This window comes from Microcebus murinus, chromosome 20 (genome assembly GCF_040939455.1).
Source record: "Microcebus murinus isolate Inina chromosome 20, M.murinus_Inina_mat1.0, whole genome shotgun sequence".
Taxonomy (NCBI): domain Eukaryota; kingdom Metazoa; phylum Chordata; class Mammalia; order Primates; family Cheirogaleidae; genus Microcebus; species Microcebus murinus.
Window position 1 is genome coordinate 2,665,069 of NC_134123.1, and position 20,836 is coordinate 2,685,904.

The following is a 20,836-nucleotide window of genomic DNA, read 5'->3' on the forward strand; positions in this document are numbered from 1 at the left end:
GGGGAAAAAACAAGTTTCTCATTCAAGATTCATAATAATTCTTTCAATGTACATCATGACTAGCATCAAAACACCCCTATTCTTTATTGAAAACTTCCCAAACAAGTGATGGGAAATGTATCTCTTCAGAATACCTTAAATTTTGTCTACGGCCATTACTACCCTGAACACGCCCAATCTCTTCTGATCTCAGAATCGAAGCAGGGTTGGGCCTGCTTAGTACTTGGATGGGAGAATACCTTAAATTTTGACAATTACCTCATCCATACGCCTGTGAGGCACATTTCAAAAACCAATCATAAAACAAACTACTTCTACAAAACACAGACAGAAGGTTGATTAGGTTTCCAAGTAGCTGGGGAAGACATTGATAAAGGTGGTTATCTGTACTTTCTGGAAGGTCAAAAAAGTAAATAAATGTGTTCTGTATTCCTAAACTGTCTTTGCCTTGTCAGATACAGAAAAAAAAAATCAACCACATGAGGTATCTCATAAAAAGTATCTTACTTATATGAATTCTTGTGGTAAGAGGACAGTTCTATTTGGATCCAGAGGAATTATAATAGAGATCACTGAATTGCAAGACTTCAGGCAGTTTTTCCTAAGAATTGCATACTTGGATAAGTAAGAGGGGCCCAGCATACAGATTAGTCAGGGATAAAGTATATACTGAAAAGTTTCCAGAGCTCAGAGGAGGAAGGAATGCTTATGATTTCAGGCAATTACTATTATTTGTTTTTTCTGAGACAGAGTCTTGCTCTGTCACTCTGGGTAAAGTGCAATGGCATCATTGTAGCTCACTGCAACCTCAAACTCCTGGACTCAAGTGATTCTTCTGCCTCAGCCTCCCAGTAGCTGGGACTACTGGCATGTGCCACTATGCCTGGCTAATTTTTCTATTTTTAGCAGAGAAGGGGTTTCGTTCTTGCTCTGGGGTCAGGCTGGTTTCAAACTTGTGACCTCAAGCAATCCTCCAGAGTGATAAGAGCAACCAGGCCTGGCCAATTTCAGGTAATTACTGGTTACTCACTGAACAAATGACACGAAGAAGAAACAAAGCTTATCAATTAAAGTCTGGGAGCTAACATGAATCTGGTAGAGAATCCAATCAGGACAGCAACTACTTATGTAGATTAAACCCATCTATTTTAAAAACATATAATGAACCAATATTTAAGTGGGGATCTGTAAAGTTTGAATCTCTAATTTCCAGGGGAATAAAGGGACTAATCTGGCTCTTAGAAAGCAGTTGCAGATCAAATCCAAACTGTTTGAGAAAGCTTATATGTTGACCAAATACCCTTTTAAAATTAAGAACAATGATTTCCAATGAGTTGGCTGTTCTCCAATGGTTTGAACAACCCATTCATATAGACACATTGTCTTTGCAGTAGCAACAACACATACAATTACATGGTTATAATCATATTTACTCACCCTCCTAATAGTATCTGTGGCTGGTTGGATTCATTTGTAATACCAAATATATCAGGAATCAGATCACCATTGAAGCTGAAAAGAAAACAAAACAATAAGCTATTTTATTAAATTCTCACTTCTAACTTACTTGAAAAGCAAAAATAACTTTGAAGAGGAGTGGTAGACATTGCAATGCTCATCAGTATCTATTATAGTCAGTGAAATGTCAGCACAAGTGACACGTGTCACTTTCAGGCCAAAGTGTCTAATTTCTGTTGCTGGGCCCTCTAGCCCTCTCTGAGCCTGTGGTGGCAATGAGAAGAACTAGTGTTTCAGATGGTCCAGTGACAAAGATGGTGGGGCCTCTGAAGACCTGACTGAGTAAAGCACAGAACAGAGCCTATCACTGATTCACACTGGAAATGCAGTGGGAGCAGGAAATAAGCTTCTGTTAGGAGATGTTGAGGTTGTCTAGAATCTTTGCATCATTTTGCCTATCACTGAGTGATAAGGATACAGCACTAATTCCTACACACTTACTTCAGAATCATGACCCAACTTGTTTTTCAGATGGCCTTAGGAGAAATAACACATAAAAAATAAGCTCTAGCGGGTAAAAAATAATTAATTCTGGCCACTAAATATTATAACAATGAAAAAGTACACTAAGAAATGAAAGAAATCAAGCCAAGCACCCTTATGATTAATCCATGGACTTACTCTTCACACTTCTCATGGCCACTGACCTATTGCTGTATGACTATGATTTTAATAACTGTAAGAAAGGCAGTACTGGAAACAAGAATGTGGCCATACTTTGGGTTAGTAACCAAAATGATGCCTGCCTCATTACCAAAATGCCCTGTCATAAATTTGGATTAAATTATCCTGGTACATGAGTCTATTTTGAGGAAATAAATGATAACAAAAGGGAAGAGTTTAAAAAGAACAAAAATTTCTCCTTAACATAGAAATCTTTCTAAATTTTTGGAGGAAATCCTATATCTTTCATATTTTTCAAATTTAACTGAAAGACATTACTTAATTATTTAAGTGATGACATGGCTAATATCAAAATAGACCTACAATGGACACATTGAAAGTTACTGAAACAAAAATAATAATTTCTCTCTCTCTTTTTTTTTTTTTTTGAGACAGTCTTGCTCTGTCATTGTGGGCAAAGTGCAGTGGTGTCATTACTGCAACCTCAAACTCTTGGATGCAAGTGATCCTCCTGCCTCAGCCTCCTCAGTATCTGGAACTACAGGTGCATGCCATGACACACAGCTAATTTTTCTATTTTTAGTAGAGGGGTGGGGGAGGGGTCTCACTCTTTCTCAGGCTGGTCTTGAACTCCTGAGCTCAAGCAAACATCCTGCCCATACCTCCCAGAGTGCTGGGATTACAGGCATGCACCACCATGCCCTGCCTTTTCCTTTTTCTAAAATAATAAATTTCATTTTTCTTTTTCCCCCATAATAGCAAATAAATATCATATTAGGCCCCTATCGGCCTTAAGAGAGAGTGAATTTAGTGCCAATACTACTTAGAAAAGTAGTTTCTTATGTGAAAGGTTTTATTTTATGTTTAAGTTTAAAATCATCCCAAGAAAAGCAAGCACATACATACTCCATAATCAGTGGTTCATCTTGAAAAGTCCTATTGAGTATGGTCATATTGTTAGGATCTGAAAAGAGAAAAAATATATATATAAAATAAACATAAATTAACGGGCATTCGATATTATTATTTTTCTTTTTATTTCATCATATTATGCGGGTACAAATATTGTTAAGGCTACATATATTGCCCTTGCCACCCCTACCCCCCAGTCAGAGCTTCAAGCAGGTGGTGCGCATTGCACTCATTATGTAAGTAAACACCCATCCCCTCCTCTCTATTTCTATTTCTAGCTGTTTGAGGTATCTCCAAATTCTTTTCCACAAAGGTTGCACTAATTTGCAGTCCCACCAGCAGTGTAGGAGTGTGCCTGTCTCTCCACATCCTCGCCAGCATTTGTTGTTTCGGGATTTCTTGAAACAGGTCATTCGCACCGGGGTTAGGTGATATCTCATTGTGGTTTTGATTCGCATTTCTCTAATAATTAGAGATGTTGAGCATTTTTTTATATGTTTGCAGGCCATTATTCTGTCTTCTTTGGAGAAGTTTCTGTTCATTTCCGTTGCTCATTTCTTGATAGGGTTGTTTGATTTTTTCTTGTTCATTTTGTTTTTTTTTTTTTTTGAGACAGAGTCTCACTTTATTGCCCAGGCTAGAGTGAGTGCCGTGGCGTCAGTCTAGCTCACAGCAACCTCAAACTCCTGGCTCAAGCAATCCTCCTGCCTCAGCCTCCCAAGTAGCTGGGACTACAGGCATTCGCCACCATGCCTGGCTAATTTTTTGTATATATATATTAGTTGGCCAATTAATTTCTTTCTATATATAGTAGAGACGGGGTCTCGCTCTTGCTCAGGCTGGTTTCGAACTTCTGACCTCGAGCAATCCGCCCGCCTCGGCCTCCCAGAGAGCTAGGATTACAGGCATGAGCCACCGCGCCCGGCCTCTTGTTCATTCTTTTGAGTTCTTGATAGATTCTTATTAGACCTTTATCAGAAGTGTACAGAGCAAATATTTTCTCCCATTCTGTGGGTTGTCTATTTGCTCTAATGATAGTTTCCTTGGCTGTGCAGAAACTTTTTAATTTGATCAGATCCCATTTGTTTATTTTTGATGATGCGGTGATTGCCTTGGGGGGGGGTCTTCCTCAAAAATTCTTTGCCTAGGCCAATGTCTGATATGATATTATTTTTGATATCCACACTTAGGAAAAAATATTATGCTTTTCAAGATTTGTCTCTAATTTATTTTAACTCTTATTAATAATGCACTGTAAATCTAATTTACATGGACATTAAGCTTGTAAAGATAAAATATTGGGAGAATACATTTTATTATACAATGAATGTACAATAACTTCCTTTTGAGGCTTCCATCTAAATGTCTCTCAGCTGAGTCTTTATATATAATTTAGGACTAGAGCAATTGACAATTAACAAGGTTTTGATGTAAAGAAGTCAATATATGCAAAACTTCCTGACTCTAAAATGTTCATGATTCAATGCAAGCAGCATTTTGCACCTGGTACTCCTTCTTCAAATACTCATTGACTGAATGAATATAAAGTATTTATTGATATTACTGCTTATATTCCAAAATGTGATCAAAAAACAAAACTGCATTTGCTCTCCTTGAAATCTGGCTTCAAGGGCAAAGCTGTCTATTTAGGTATAGTTAAGTGGCTTTTGGACAAGGCAGTGGCTCATGCCTGTAATCCTAGCACTCTGGGAGGCCGGGGTGGGAGGATCTCTTGAGCTCAGGAGTTCAAAACCAGCCTGAGCCCTGAGCAAGAGTGAGACTCCATCTCTACTAAAAATAGAAGAAAAAGAAATTAGCTGGGTATGGTGGCGCATGCTTGTAGTCCAGCTACCCAAGAGGCTGAGACAGGAGGTTCACTTGGGCCCAGGAGTTTGAGGTTGCTGTGAGCTAGGCTGATGCTGTGGCATTCTAGCCCCAGAGACAGAGAGAGATTCTGTCTTAAAAAAAAAAAAAAAATGGCTTTTCAGGTAAGACTTGAAGGTTTCAGAGGGTGAGATATGTCAGACTGACTCTCAACCTCTACTTCAACTTTTATGTGCTTTCCTGTACTGAGGATACTAGAAAACAAAAATAACATTTCCAAGATATCCTTGCATCCGAGATGCTGAATGAAAATTAAGTCTTGCCAATTAGATACACTGTGAATTTTAAAGGCATGAGTAAGACAAAGGCTGTGCTTCTGCTATTTCACTCTCAATGTCTACTCACTGAATCGAGAGACCAGGCACAGCATCCATTTTGCTGGTGAGAATCATAGTTGGCACAGCATCATTACGGCAGCTGTTGCCCACGTGCCACTTCTGACAGTTAAAAGAAGCAGTGCCTTCCTTGATGTCTCAGGAGATTGTTCACGAAAGCGAAACCTACAGTTTGTTGTTTAGCCTTCCCAACGATTCCGTAAGCCATTAAAACCCTTTAATAAATCTTCTCTCTTAAAGCTAGCAAGAATGGATTTTGTTCCCTGGAATTCATACCAGACCAGTTCTGGATTGAATAGAAAAATCAGAGAATGAACTTTTAAAAAAAGTTTTTACAGACCAGGTGTGGTGGCTTACACCTTTAATCCCAGTGCTTTGGGAGGTCAAGATGAGAGGATAGCTTGAGGCCAGGAGTTCTAGATCAGCCTGGGCAACAAATTGAAACTTTGTCTTTACAAAAAAATTTTAAAAATATGTGGGCATGAGGGCCTGTACTCCCAGCTACCCTGGAGGCTGAGGCAGGAGGATCGCTTAAGCCCAGGAGTTCAAGGTTACAGTAAGTTACGATCATAGCTCTCCAGCCTGGACAACAGATTCAGAACCCATCTCTTAATAAAAAAGTTCTTACAATTACTGACACCCAAGAATAGTATTTTTGAACTGATTTCAGAATAATATTTAGTCACATTTACCTTTCATATCCAATGATAAATATTAAAAACTCTTAAAACAAAACCAAATTCACCTAATGTTTGATTTTGTCCCCAGAAGATAACAGCTCCAAATTCACTGGTGGCATGATTTTTGGGAAGGTATGTCAGAAGGACATCCATTTGTGAATCTCCATCATAGTCCCCAGGAACTATACTTGTTATCAAGGCACTGTGATTCCTAAAAGAAACAAACATTTAAAAATATCCAGACAAGTTATACTAAAAAAGGACATCTCTATAGTTCTACCTTTTGAAAATATTTCAATTGAAAATTTAAAATTTCACAGAACTGATTAATCTCTTCATTAATATCTCATCATCCCTCATGTATTTGGACCTCTTTGGTCTACAAAGGAGTTCAGAATAAATGCAGAATAGTCTTAAGAAGCAAGATAAATCTGAAATATATCAAGAGAAAACTTGTTTGCCTAATATAGTTCTTTCACTTAGTTCCTTTGTCAATGACACCAAGACATTTGGATGCTGTTTAAAATAAATTGAGACTCATCACAATTAATTGCTAAAACAGCAAGGAATATCACTGTGATTTTGTCAATTAAAATATATTATTTATAAAATATTTAATTTGGATTTTAATGTAAATTCAAAATTTATAGTGACAAGTAAATAATTACTTTATTTCTGAAAGCTTATAGAGATTCACAATGGTTAACAAGGTTTTACCGAGCTTGGCAATCAATAGGCTATCCATATATATATATATATATATATATAATTTTATATTTTTAATAATAAAATAACTCTAAAATTATTAAAATTAACCTTGAAAAGTTAACATCTTCGAGTTTTGTCATAATGTTGTCTGAGTGACCCAACCAAAAAAATAGGCCTTAAATTCATTTTACTTAGAGCAAATATCAAGACAGCAAATTTCCAATTAGACTATGAATAATTATTTTCTAAATGCATCAGTGGTAGTTAGTCCCTTTTCCTTCTCACTCAGCAAGGCAAGAACCAATTGGTTTATTTCTGGAAAATCTCAGGCATTAAGGATTTAAGTTATATTATGCAGCATGTAAGATTTTGGCCTTATGCTAAAAACAGAAAGTTAATGGAAAGTCTACAAAAGGGACCCTTGCTCCCAGCTCTACCCTATTTCTCTAATGCCAGCCAGGCAGGAAAATACACACAAGCAAGAGATGACAGACAGGTCCTACCAGGAAAATGTTTCCAAGAAGCTCTTTAGTGCCTTATAAATATGAGTAGACACCTGCCTTTAAAGAAACTATGAATAGTAAAGAGAACCAAAACAAGCAGCAATAAGGAAGCTGAAGAAAACAGAGCTAATGGAGGAAACAAAAAAAAAAAAATTTCAAAATTATACTTGAGGCAAGAGAAGAAAATATGTTCATTAAAAAAAAGAATAACATGCTAAGAGTAAACAACAGTAGGAGAATAAAGAAAATCTTGGAAATTAAAAATACAATGGCTAACAAAAAACAATTTAATAAAGGTTTAGAGGATAAAATTGAGAAAATCTCCTGGAAAGGAAAATAAAACAAAATGACAAAAAATAAAACCCCCAAAACCCAGATAAGATAAAGGAATAAAAGATGAACCCAGGAAGACCAATAACCAAATGACAGGAATTCCTGAAAGGGAGAAAAACAAAAATTATCAAAGAAATAAGAGTATTTCAAAGAGCTCCCAAGAATAGAGGCCTCCAGCTTGAAAGGGCCCACATAACTTCCAGCACAGTAAGTGCAAAATAATCCACACCAAAGCACATCACCCTAAAATCAGAGCAAAATGGATAACGAAGAGACTATAGCTTCCAAAATTAAAAATAAAACAAGTTACACTTAAAGATTAGGAGAAAAAGGATTGAATTTTAAAATAGCAACCCATGAAGTTAGAAGATAATACCTAACTTAAGTGTTAAGAGCAGGTAGAAAAAATTTTGGACATGCAAGTATGTACCATGTACCCTTTCTCAGGAATTTCCTGAAGAATGCACTCCAGTGAAGCAAATGAGGAAACAAAGACAAACATGGCACAAGATCCAAGAAATAGGTTTTGGGCAAAGAACAGCAAAGGGTAAGTCCCACAATAGTAAGTGCAGAATGCCTGGAGAATGAATCAAGATTGGGTAGGAATGTAGAGGACCCAATGCAGAAAACAAAAATGCATGATAGATTTATGGCCATTATGATGAAATAGCTACAATGAAATTAAGAATATGTACATAGAAAACCATTCAATTTATTTTTTTTAAGCAATCACTTACTCCAGGGGGAAAGCTGTAGAAGAAATGAAACATTGTACACTACTTGGTTCTGAAGTACATAGAAACCACATTGTTGAAATGTAAACAATGATTACTGATTTAACTAAAAATTATGACATAATTATAAAGATGTTAAATCCTTATCTATGCTATCAAAAAACGCAAAAGATGAACATTAAAATATAACTTAAGAAATTTCAGTGTAAATATTTATTTTAAAATATGGAGATAAACACTAGAAGGCACAGCTAAAAGTTTTAACAGTAGTTGCATCTGAGAGAAAACAGGGGAAGAGGGGAAGAAAAGGGTGAAGGATAGTTATTTTTACTTTGAAAAATATTCTAAATTAACATACAGACAAGAGTTTCTAAATTTAAGTATGTAAAACAACATTTCATTAACCAAAAAAAGAGAAATTAATTGGGATTTTTGTTTTAACTCAGCAGAACACAAGCCCTTTCTTATAGCATTTAAATTTCCTTTTAACCTTCCAATAACAATCACTTCTAGGCAGTTAGTTCATTTCTTGTATATGTTTATCAATTTTTGTTCCTTCCCCACTCAAGCATGCTGACATCCAGTAACCAGAAACATTTCTCAAGAGGGATGAGTTCCTATCCATCCACTTACAACTTTTTCCTCCATGTTCTAATTCAAATCCATTTTTTTCACAAGTTTGAGTTGACATAAAATATTGTAGTTTGAGCACTAATTAGCCCACATAATGACTTTTAAAAAACAGTTTCCTAAGTAGTCTTTGATTTTATGCATACCAACTCATTCTGCACATTAACAAGTAGATCAATTTAAAATACTGTTTTCTTTTTTTTAATGAATAATTATTGAGCATGTACAGTATTAATTATGTGCTGAGCACAAAGATCTGAAAGAGGAACTGATTTGCCCAAGATAACCATTAGCTGGTGAGCACAGTCCAGACTGGAACTCAGGTCTCCCGAATCTCAGCCCTGGATTCTTTACAAAGACATTCACAGCCCTACACAATCTGGCCCAAATCTACCTATACAACTTCCCACTATTATCTTAAAATATTGTTTTCATCATCTCTCCTTTGCACAACGACCCCTTTTCTCATGGGACTGAGTTCAAACTTCTGATATTTGTGAATGCTCCCAGTCTGCCCTGATCTCATCTTCCTACCACAATTGTCCAAAATGTACCTTCCACTTCTGTCAGGCAGATCTTTCCCCCTTCTTATCACAACATGCTGTTTTTACTGTCATCTCTTACAAATGCTGTGTCCCCAAACTTCACACCTTCACCTAAATTTTGCTCATACTAAGGTCAAGTTCAAGTTCTATGACTCCCTGGAAGCTGCTACTTTGGCCTGCACTGACCCATCCCCTTTGAATTCAGCTAGCAATCAATCCTTGCTTCTTGTAGTTTCAATACTGTGTTGCCTCACTATCACTGAGGAGGTCACTCTTTTGTGCAATTACAAACATATTAAAAAAAAAAAGACTTATTATTTAAACAATATTATAAAAGTTCAGATAATTTCAAAAAATGGATTAGAATTCCTTCAAAATCAACTTTAAAAACTCAACAGCTATCAGTCAATAAACAAAAAAACTAGGACAGAGGTCACTGATATTTCCCCACTGCAACACACAGTCGACAGGAGCTTCTGTGAGTGACCTGCTCCCAACACATTCAAGCAAGTGTGATAGACTGCAAGGAAATGAAGTGTTTATAGCAGAATAGACCCAATTCCATTCAAATTTAATTATTTAAAAATAAATCATTTTGAAACTCTGGTACTTTCAATAGTTTTCCTAACAAATCACTTGCTACTCATACCTGCTGGCTAATAGTTTTGTGTTACCACAACACAAGTAAAATTGATTTCAGAGACAATTCAACCAGCTATAGCATATCAATTGTCATGCTAATGACTAAGGTTTTACAGAAACAAACCTATTTGTACTTACTTCAAGGATACCTTTACTTTAGGTTTAAAATAGGGTGCATTCTGGTCTGCCAAAAAGACGATTAAATCATTTCCTAAAAGAAACAAATATATGATATTAGAAAAATGTTTTCTGGTTAGATATCCAATCAGTGGTTACGAGAAGCCTTCTGGGCACTAGTATTGACAAGAAAACTTTTACTCTACTCCAGTTCTTCTGCCTGCTCAAGTATAGTCCCACCATCCTAATAGGGCCACCTAACTGTATATCACAAGTTCAATGTTCAAAGCAGCAGAGAAATAAGAAAGATCAACATGGAAAAATGTAGTTGATCAAGACATACCAAAGCCAATATGTATGGATTCTGCCAGGAATCGGACTAGCTGACTTAAAAGAACCATACAAAGAACATGCCTTGTAACTATATGTTAAACTTTATCTTCCCTAAAGGTAACAACACTGCCCCTTATAAGTCTGTTTAGTTCATCACACAGATGCATCCCACCAAGGATGCAGGAACTCCCACTGTATACATCTGATGACAAGGACAAAAGCATGTAAAGTAGAAAATGCTGAATCCTCCAAGACACTCCTCCTGTGGCTCCTATGGAACCATCCCCCAGGTAAATGCACTGTTGAAGTTCAATTAGCACTCACTGTAATGACCTTGAAATTGAAATTGTTCAAACACAGGCCATCTTTAAAGTAAAGGAGATTCTCTGTACCCAGTTTGGATGGAGTAGCTAGAGGTTTGGCAGTATGTTGCAAAATGGGGAGTTATACAAAGATTGAGAAAATATCCTGGGTCCACAAGCGGCTCTGGGGTCCTGGCAAGGGTTCCTAAGAAGTCTGGTTCAGGATTCTATCAGTCAAGCACTGAGTGCGCTCTACATTTCCTCTTCCTTCCTTCATGGCCTTGACCTTTAAGAAGCACCTACTTTGGTGGGTACTCAAGAATGCTAAGGCCCCCTTCTGCCCACTGTCAGCATCAAGACCATCTAAGTTTAGTTTAGTGATGGTCAAAGCAAAGCAAAGAACTTCTAAGAATCAAAAGTTGGCAAAGAAAGCAGAGACCTGAAGGACTATGGTGGTGACCAAGGTGAGGAAGGTGTACACAAAAGAATAGGCAATTCAGGAGGGAAGAGAGTATGCTGTTTGAGAAGGCTTCCCCAAGGAGGCTCTGGGTTTATCAGTGGTCCCTGCAAAATGTTTGTGTGACCTGTTTAGTGTTTAGGGCCTTGGAAGGGCACAGTAGCGTCAAAGAAAGCTGGTACCCTGACAAAAGGAGGGGAGGGCAAATTAGCTAAGTGGGGAGGCAAGGAGAAGTTCCCTATGAGAAGAAACTATCAAGTTGCATGTTTTCCTGTTCATTGAAGGGGAAGGAAGACTGAAGTAAACCAGAAGAAAAAGAAAAGGCCTCGGGAGTGAACGTAGAGGCAAGGTACAAAGACTTCTGGGAATCGGAAAGGACTTGGGATGGCAGGTGATTCCATCGCGAGGAGGTGGTGCGTGGGTGAAAGCAGCGGGCTTCTAAGGAAAAAAAATGGGGTGCTGTCATGGCTTTTGAGGGCTGGTCAAACTGTAAGGTGGCCAGGTCAGGACCTGAGGTTGGAAAAGGTGGAGAAAAAGGGCAAGCTGCGAAGAATGCTGGAGATAAAGGAAAGGTCACAGGGCTGGGAGAGAAGGACCGGGAAATTCTGGCGCACCGGCCATGGGGCCTGGGGTGTGGGGAACACCGGGAGGGGCACACGGACAGAGGGAGGGCCCGGCAAGCACTGACTTTCCCGCAGCACGAAGAGGTCCGTCTGCTTGTCGGAGTTGAGGTCTCCGAAGGCCGCCAGGGTGCCCCAGGCCTCGGCCCCAAAGAGCTCGCCCGTGACGTTGTGCAGCGCCCGCGCCGGGACCGGCCCGACTTCCAGCAGCGCGAGCCCGGCAAGGAGCCGCGCCAGCAGCGTCCAGGACCCCGGCAGCCGGCCCGCCGCCGCCATGGCAGCCCCTCGGCCCCCGCCCGCCGGCCCAGCGCCGCGCTTGACGGCAGCCGCAAAGCACGGCGCCGCCGGCTGGGAGAAAAGGCGCTCAGCCCCGGGGCGCTTACGAGCCACCACCGGCTCCCGCCTCCCTCTCCCTTCAGACAGCTCTTCTGACGCTAGAGAGACCATGGAGCTAGGGTCAGCCTCGCTCTCGCGCTCACTTCCGGCCGGCGCGCCTCTCGACAGTGTCGCGCGGGGGGCGGGGCCGAGCGGGGCTGGCGGGGCCGGCGGGGCGGGCGGACGGTAATGACAGGCAGCCCGGGGTGGCCGTGGCTGCTGCCCTAGCGCGATGGCGGGGGCAGCGGGACTTCTGACGGAAGTGAGCTGGAAGGTCTTGGAGCGAAGGGCTCGGGTCAAGCGCTCAGGTTTGGCTGGCTGGGGCGCCACCCTCTGCCCCTCAAGCACTCGGGCGGGAGGCAGGTGGGGGTCCTGGAAACGAACCTGTGCCCCTCGTACTTTTCCTTAGAAAGCAGGCAGCGGCCGCGGCCTGGCTCCTGACATCTCCCCTTTATCTCTAAGAATTAGATGGCCGACCCAACTCCTCTCTATGCGTGTCCTCCAACTCTGTTTTGTGTGTGTACCCCTCAGAAGTGTGTAGGAGGCGGTCCCAACTTTGCACGGAGTCTTTACTCCAGAACTCAGGCGGCAAGACATTCCTGGGAAAAAGTGCGTCCTCCATATGAGTGTCCTCTGTACAAGTCAGATGGCTTCGTCAGGTCAAGTCAAATGGACTCTGATCTGACCCTGGAAAGCCGGCGGCTGCTCATTGCCTTATTTCATGTATCCCCCTTTACATTCCCCAGTAGTTCTCTGCTGTGGCCAGTTATCTATGTGGTAGAAACTGAGAGACAAACAAGGCCTCAGATCAAGCAGAGCAGAGTTAGGGCTCAGAAGGAAGCAGTCTTCTTCCCTAGGCAAGTGACCAGAGGTCACTTAGTTTCCACTTGTAGCTCCCAAGCATGGCCAGGAAGGTCAGAAGATTCCAGTGCAGGCGGTTATAACAGTTCAAGTGTCCTGAACTGACTTGTTCAGATTGCACAGTCATGACTTTCAAATTAACACTCTTGGCTGATACTCCTCCAGGAGCTGGTATTGAAACTTCCCCTATTCCTGGCTGGCTGCGTATAATAATCTTTAGCAAAAGTGTGCCCATAAACAAGAAAGGTGGTGGAATGACAAGCCAAATAAGGACTTTCCCTTTTAAAGGATTGGAGAACTATGTTATTATTGGGGGACGTGGAAGGCATTGCCTGGAAAAATTAACTCTGCATTTGCGTTGACATTAAGAGATTTTTTTTTTCCTCAGCTAATGTGCCCTCATTGTTTTGGGCTTTCCCTATTTATGAAGGTCTTAGTTGTCTGTTGTGCATACTGACTTTTTTTTTTTAATTGGAGAAAGTATCTAATTTCATAAATCACATACCCAATCTTTGTTGCCAATTTCATTGTTGTTATACCTTAAAAGAAGTTCTGCATTTATTTACCTAGTGATATAGTAAAACGACTACCTACAGAGTATGATAGAATTTTACTTTAACAAAAATAGTTCTTTTTTTATTCCCTTCCCTCCAAAAATAGTTCTAAGTACATCTTAAAACCAATAGTTACTTGGAATACTCACATGTATTTTTGTTTCACACTTTTTCTTAAATTTTTTTGTGTTTGATATAGAAACATTGAATTGGCTACTAACAATGTGGCTATCAGGGCTATAAAAATTGTTACTGGATTGATTATGTCTGGACAGAGAGTAACCAGAGTTTTCTTACAGGGAACTGAGCGCTGCTCCCAAGGCATATTTTTGCAACATTTCTCTTTTCTTTTAATAAGCACAAGGAAGAGGAAATGTAGAGCAGACTCAGAACTTTTCTTCTCCAGTCTTTGTTTTTTCTGAAATGCATGTCATGTCAGTAAGCTTTGAAAACCTTACTTTTCTTTTCTTAACTGAGAAAAAATTTAAGTTTTATTTAACTGTTGTTGAATGCAGTTACTTAAATCCAGTTTCATTTGCAAAGTAGTTAAATGCATATTATCAATGTTGAATATTCTATATGTTTACATTGTAGTAGTAAAAAGAGATGCCAGTTGAAGTCATTCCCCCAAATTAATAGTTATGATTGAGGTTTAGATTCTTATGAAAACCTTATGAAGTATAGGTGATAAAATTTGAGTGGATCATTTACTTCCTGTGTCATTAAAAATAATCAACTTGATTGTTACTGTTTGTAACTTTTAGAAGAATATATAAACAGAAGTTTGTTTGAAAGTGGACTAACCTGCCTGGGTATAGACTCCTCTGCAGGGTTCTGAGCATTGTTACATAGTAGCATAATCACTTCACTCACAGAGGATACTAGTCTTATGTAATGTTTAATAAGTGGATATTATATATTTCCTGCTTCAGCCATATAAGCAAATATAATTTGTCAAAGCAAAGAAAATCAAATTTTCAAATCATAAAAGAGAGAATAAAATTATAACAATCCTCAATTACTGCCTTTGTTACATATGCATCATGTTAATAACTGCTCACACTGCTTTCAATTAATCTAACACTGATTGCTTCTAACCTTCACTAACCAGTTTTAAAATTGCTGTAGTTTAGCCTGCGACGCTTATGATTAGAGTCAACAATTTGAAATGGCCAGCTCCCCTGATGCAGTCGTCCCCTCTCCACCAGCTTTCTTAAGGTCTGGTAAGTGTGTAGACCCCAAAAGGGTCACTTGGAAATTTTAAATAACTATGTTTCTGAAGGTTGATGTTGCCATAATATATCAGTTTGGTTTTATTTCCTTTTTGGTGGGCCCAGGCCTGACTCCCATTTCTGTTAGTGTTAGTCTTGGGTTTGCATTGTATTTTGAATGTGGACTGTTGTGTTTTTGTTGTGTGAGACATGAGGACAGAGAGTGGACATTTGTAAGCTGTTTCACTTGGGGCAGTTCCTTAGTGTCTGGGAGCCTCAATTTTCAAATGAATACATATAGTATCTTCTTAAATGATTTTTGTCTTCTTGCATGATGGAAGTAACTTCTATATGTTAGAAATTTTTGGTCAACATCCCATTTATCTACTCTTCATCAACTCCCTATGGAGTAGGTATTATCATATATGTTTTCACAGATTGGAAGAAGGCTTACCTCCAATCCTGACACTGTTCTGTTTCAAGGCCATGTGCTTTGTGCTTTATCCTGTGGCACAAAGCACAGTGGTTTGTTGGCACAGTGGCTCTTGGACTGTTGTGTTGATGCACCCCTTTGAGAGCTAGATTAAAGCTGTGGAATTGCTCCTCAGAAGAGTGCACATGATTTTGAAAACAATTTTTGTGTGGTTCATGGACTCAGGAATGACCATGAATAGTTCTCATCAGGAACCAGGCCTTTGGATGTATTCAGTCTCAATTTACAGAAGAAGAAACAGGTTTTTTTTAAAGTGGCCACATAGTTGAAATGAAGACAGAAGCCTTAGGACCCTTTTCTGTATGTTTTGACTCACCTTGGGCCATTTAAAACCTGTTATGTGTCAGAACACTCTGGAAGAAGCCTGTTGGTAAGAGGCTACTTTGTCTCTAATGTGTTTTAAGCAGAATATTCAAACCTCAGGAATCATTAACAGCAAATGTAAGATGAGCACCCCCAAACAGTGTCAGAAGTGGTTCTCCTTCATTTCCATTTATACCTGTTTGGCAAGATACTGGAGGAAAATCTTGAAGAAAAGAAATAGCAAACAGCCTAAGGAAGAATCAAACAGGAGAAAACAAAACTTACATTTTAAGGAATAAAAATAATTCCTGTCTTTAATTATCATCAGCTAAATAACAAAATATTATATGTAACAATGCCAGTTGGTTTCTGATAGTACTTTTGAACTAAAGGAATAGAAGGAAATATATCTCTGGACTGTGTTTTCTTTCCTTATAAGCACCAGGTTTTGTTTTCTGTCTTGGCTTTCCTACTAAGTGTTTGTTGGGTTTTTAGCACTAAGTCATTCGGTAGGAATGGGGAAATAGATAGAATGTCAACGTATACTTTTATGCATTAATAGTACTGGAAATTTCTAAACTTAAGAACTGTGCTTTAACATTACATTGAGTATTTGAAGGCATATACAAAAAACTTTTCTAGGACCATGCCATTAAATCAAAATTGAATGCACTAAGGAACAAAATAAAAATACCAAACTTGGTGTTATAATTCATTTTAAAGACTGATTCTTTATGAATTACTTTCAATATCTATACTTTTTGGAAAGTTCCCCTAAGCAAAACTATAAAGAAATACTTAAAACTTTTATCTGTTAAAATAATAAATACCTCAAGGGGTTTGTATTTATAATTTATTTCCTAATTTAGGAATACTGCATTTATGTTGGAAATGATTCTCTTTCCTCTATTGTAGTTCCCTGGACATTATCATTGTACAAGAGTGTTTTATTGCTTGATTTCATTTAACGATAATTTTAAAGCTTGTCCTAGGTTCACAGCTGAGCTGTTCACTGGTACTTTTGGATAGAAACCACCCAATATTGTCAAAAATTAGTTTTCAATGTACCTGATTTGTTTCATGTATTTTAACCCTCTTTATTCCTCCTAGATGTTTATGCTTTTTTTTTTCTTTGTTTCTACTGTTTATTGAATTTAGCTTGAGCTCTGCATTTCTCTCTGTGTGTACTTGAGTTGTGCTTTGATTAATAATGTGTTAGTATGTGCTGTGGTTGATTATAATATGTTTTGACTGCTTAAATTGAAAGAGAGATCTAGATATCCAGGTTTTCCTTAAAGAACCTTGGAGTAAAATGTACAAGACCATGAATTTATAAAGAAATGAAACAACCAAAACAAATTAAATAATTATTAGGAAAGGAATTTGGCATTCAGTACCTCAGATTGCTTGTATTTCTCATGTGACCACTATGGTTATACATGCAATATATTAAGTTAGTAGAGTTCAGCAGCTCTAACAGTCACCTTGGCATTACAGTTCAACTATTTGGAGTAATGGTTATGGTGTATTGTGATGAGGTAATAAACGGCTTGGCATTTTTGCTTTTGTTCTTAAATGACAAATATGTTAAGAGATTATTCCTTCTTAAAATGAATCATCAGCTTATGTCTATCTTAACTCCCTATGTTTATCAGCATCTGGTAAAAGGGATTTCAACATGTGACTTGAGTTTTTTCCTTTACTTGTTTGTATTTACAATCTTTGATTTTCTTTTATTTATTTGATTTGATGAGTATATCAGTGTCTGGTAAAGTTTTGTTGTAAGTCCTGGTCAAAACTCAACTTTTTATTTTGCATCTCTGACGTTATTCTTTTTAGACATTTATATAGCAGCCTTGTTTTTTAGCTTAATTTAACTGTTAACTAATCAGAAAGATTCTTGTGACCTGAAGAGGCCATCGGCCTGAGGCTCCTGGACTCTTGTGGGTTGTAGCCCCCTTTAATAGCTTAATGAAAGAGTATGTATTTTGTGTGCAGTTACGCCGGGATCTAATCTTGGCTCTGTTATTTACTATCTATTTTATCTTGAGCAAGTTACTTGACATCTTTTTGAGACTCAGCTTCCTGCTCTATAAAAATAAGGATAATAAAGCCTACCCGGAGAAATTATTATGAGGATTAAACAAGATATTATATGTAAAGCACTTGATATTTAGTAGTTGCTAAATAACTTTTATTTATCTTTCCTAAAAATATGTCTTTTATTATTGAAATATTGCTGATGTGTATTAAGGAGTATGGACTTATATACATGCAAACATGGTTACTCATGTCTCTCATTTTTCTGTCTACCCTCAAAGTAGCCATTTGATTAAGAAACATTAGCTTGCATCAGATTACCAAGGATCAAATATTAATAGAGCTGTGCTATTTAACAGTCTATTCCAATTTATAAATTTAGCTCTCATTTTCATCCCATTTTTGTCAATAACCACTATACCTCTAAAGAAATTGTTTCTGACAGTTTCCATGGAAACTCCTATCAGCCAGCCGGTAGAGCAGTTATTATTTTATGTACAGTTAGAAGACATTTTTGTCTTTATTGGGTATTTAATGAGCTCCCTTCATATGTGATGGAAATTTCAGAAGCATTCATAAATTATATATTGCTTGGAGCTCAGATATCCTTATTAGCTCTTACCTTGTAATCTTATAAGATTTACGAAATAGAGGCCATATGATATGCCTTCACTCTCTTGGCATGAAAATGATTGACCTTAAAGCTTACTCTTTTTTTGTGTCATTATGCTCAGCAAAAATGTTGCTTCAGATTTCATAAGTGCAATGGTTTCATGAAGAACACAACAGCTCGTCTCACGCTTTAGCTGATAACTGAACACTCACATTGTGCATTCTAAAAGCTATTTTCCTCTGGCTGTTTTATCTTCAGTCTTTTGTGAAATCAGAGAAAGAGTAAGAGGAACTCCCCAGAATGCCTACTTCTAATCCAAATGCCTACTGAGCCTTTCTGAATGGGTGTATATATGATGGAAATCTCAAATGTAACCCAGCCAAAACAGAACTCTTATTTTCTACTCCTATTCCTATCCCAAACACATTCCTCCTTAAATATTCTCCATCTTGGTAAACTAAACCATTATTCTTCAGCTGCTCAAGCTAAATTACATGGGTTACTTCTCTCCTTCCTTTAACCTTTTCATTCAGTTAATCTGTAAATCCTTTATACTCTATCTCTAAAACACATACCAAATCTGTCTGTTTTTCTCCAACTGTCCTCCTGCCTTCCTAGTCCAAGCCACTTTTATCTCTGGTCTAGACTACTGAAATATCCTGGTTTCCTGTCCCCACATTCTTACCTCATACAATCTGTTCTTTGCCCAGCAGTGAGAAGGATCTTTAAAAGAATGTAAGTCATCTCATGTCACTTTCCTGCTTAAAATCTTCCCATTGTATCTTTCATTACCTTATGATAAAATCCACACCCTCTTCCCTTGGGTGACAGAGCCCCAGGTGACTTGGCTCTTGTCTGCCTCTCTGACCTGCTCATGGAATGCCCCTCTTCTCCTCCACTGTTCTTCAGCCATGCTGGCTTGCTTTGGGTCCTTAAGACACAATCTCGTTTGCACTTGAGGCAAATGAGTAGTAGCTGTTTCCTCTGCCTGGAAAGCTCTTTATATTGCTGTTTGGGAGGCTTGTTCCTTCTGGTTGTCTTTTAGGTTCTGATCTTAGACTTAGCCCCCATAGAAAGGCTTTTTCTGGCCACCCAATTTAGTGGCCCCCAGACACATCATTCTTAATTTTAATTCTCTGCAGTGTTCTTCTCACTATTTAATATTTTTGTCTTTCTTAGCTTTCTTGTCTATCTTCATCTGCTAGAATGTAAGCTATATGAGAGCAGAGACATCTGTTTTGTTCGCTGCTGAATCCCAGAACCCACAAGAGTAGCTGGAACATAATAAATATTTGGTAAATGATATTGCTTAGAAAATACTATTATTTGTCACACCTGAGTCTCTTCTGCCCCTTTTGAGAGTCAGTGTCATAATGTAGTTATTATACAAATTTTAAACTCATACAATTAGGCTCAAATACCAGTATTGGTACTTAACTAATTGTGTGGACTTCTTTTGCACCTAATTATACAGTGAAGGTAATAGTATGTCCCTCATAAGTTCTTTTATGATGATGAAATAATGTCTATGAAGTACCTAGTGGCTATCATAGTAGTACCAATAATAACAAAAATGATTTTCATGTTAATAATGATGACAACAGCGGCAATTTTTTAAGCAGCTAATCTTTATTGAGTACTTAATATGTGACAAGTAGTGTTCTAAGTGTCTTACATCTAAATCTCACAACAATCCTATGCTCTAAGTACTGTTACTGTGCTCTTTTGAAAAAATCAAAACACAGACATAAAATAGCTTGCTAAAGTTAGTCAGATAGTGAATAATAGAGCTACTCAGGCAGAACCTCTCCTCCTGACCACTGCTACCTTCCCTGTCTTCCTCATCCATAGTGCCTAGAACTCCATAAATAAATGGCAGTGATTACTATTTGCATCTTGGTGATACTCACTGTTCTTTCATTCATTTCAAACTAATTAATGTTTATTCCCTGATGTTATAGGAAGTTTGTAGCACTTTGTATTTTTTGTTTAATACCAGTTTGTAGCACTGGTATTACTGTAGTACTGTAGTACTACAGTAATACCAGTCTTAGAGAGTCATAGCCTGGTGGAACTTTATGCAGAGCTCAGGTGACCAGTGCTTTTGCATATGTGCAATCTCTCTCTCTCTCTCTCTCTCTCCTCCCCCGGCTTCTCCTTCTCCTGTCTCTCTCTCCTCTCTCTTTGTGTAACTTCCCATTATATCACCTCCATCGTCAATGTACACTACAAGTTGCACCTAGGTGATTTTTCTGAAACGAAGAGGTGCCCTGTCACTCCCTTGCTTACCTCCACTCGTCAGCTCTCTGTCCTCTTCAGGATTGTGGGGGGAGACTTCAAGGAAGGCGCCTCTGGAAATGGCATTTAAGCTGAAGGAAGAAATAGGAACCAAGGGAGATGCTAGGGTACGGAGGCAGGTTCTAAGCTAAGGATTCTAGGGCTAGGTAGAACTGGGTATTTGAGAAGTGCTGAGGAGTCCACTGTGGACAAAGCACTGTGAATGATAGGA

At 38.4% G+C, this 20,836-nt stretch overlaps 2 protein-coding genes across 9 annotated transcripts in view; one reads left to right on the top strand and one right to left on the bottom strand.

Moving 5' to 3' along the window:
- Positions 1–12,365, bottom strand: part of ITFG1 (integrin alpha FG-GAP repeat containing 1) — a 305,254-nt gene extending 292,889 nt beyond the window's left edge. For 2 of the 3 annotated variants that reach the window (XM_075995608.1, XM_075995609.1), the window contains exons 1-5: positions 11,946–12,365; positions 10,187–10,259; positions 6,019–6,164; positions 3,049–3,106; positions 1,438–1,512 (exon numbers count right to left, since the gene is read on the bottom strand). In XM_075995608.1, coding sequence (XP_075851723.1) covers positions 1,438–1,512; positions 3,049–3,106; positions 6,019–6,164; positions 10,187–10,259; positions 11,946–12,324 — 731 coding nt within the window. In that variant the 5' untranslated portion in view covers positions 12,325–12,365. The remainder of the gene's footprint in view (positions 1–1,437; positions 1,513–3,048; positions 3,107–6,018; positions 6,165–10,186; positions 10,260–11,945) is intronic. The other variant, XM_012773847.3, reaches the window with a different exon arrangement.
- A 47-nt stretch (positions 12,366–12,412) lies between these two features.
- The window catches only part of PHKB (phosphorylase kinase regulatory subunit beta), a 211,332-nt gene continuing 202,908 nt past the window's right edge, over positions 12,413–20,836 (top strand). For 4 of the 6 annotated variants that reach the window (XM_075995604.1, XM_075995605.1, XM_012773843.2 and 1 more), the window contains exon 1: positions 12,413–12,560. In XM_075995604.1, the coding sequence (XP_075851719.1) occupies positions 12,485–12,560 (76 nt within the window). In that variant the 5' untranslated portion in view covers positions 12,413–12,484. Of the gene's footprint in view, positions 12,561–14,795; positions 14,891–20,836 lie in introns of all 6 variants that reach the window. The other 2 variants (XM_075995606.1, XM_075995607.1) reach the window with 2 other exon arrangements.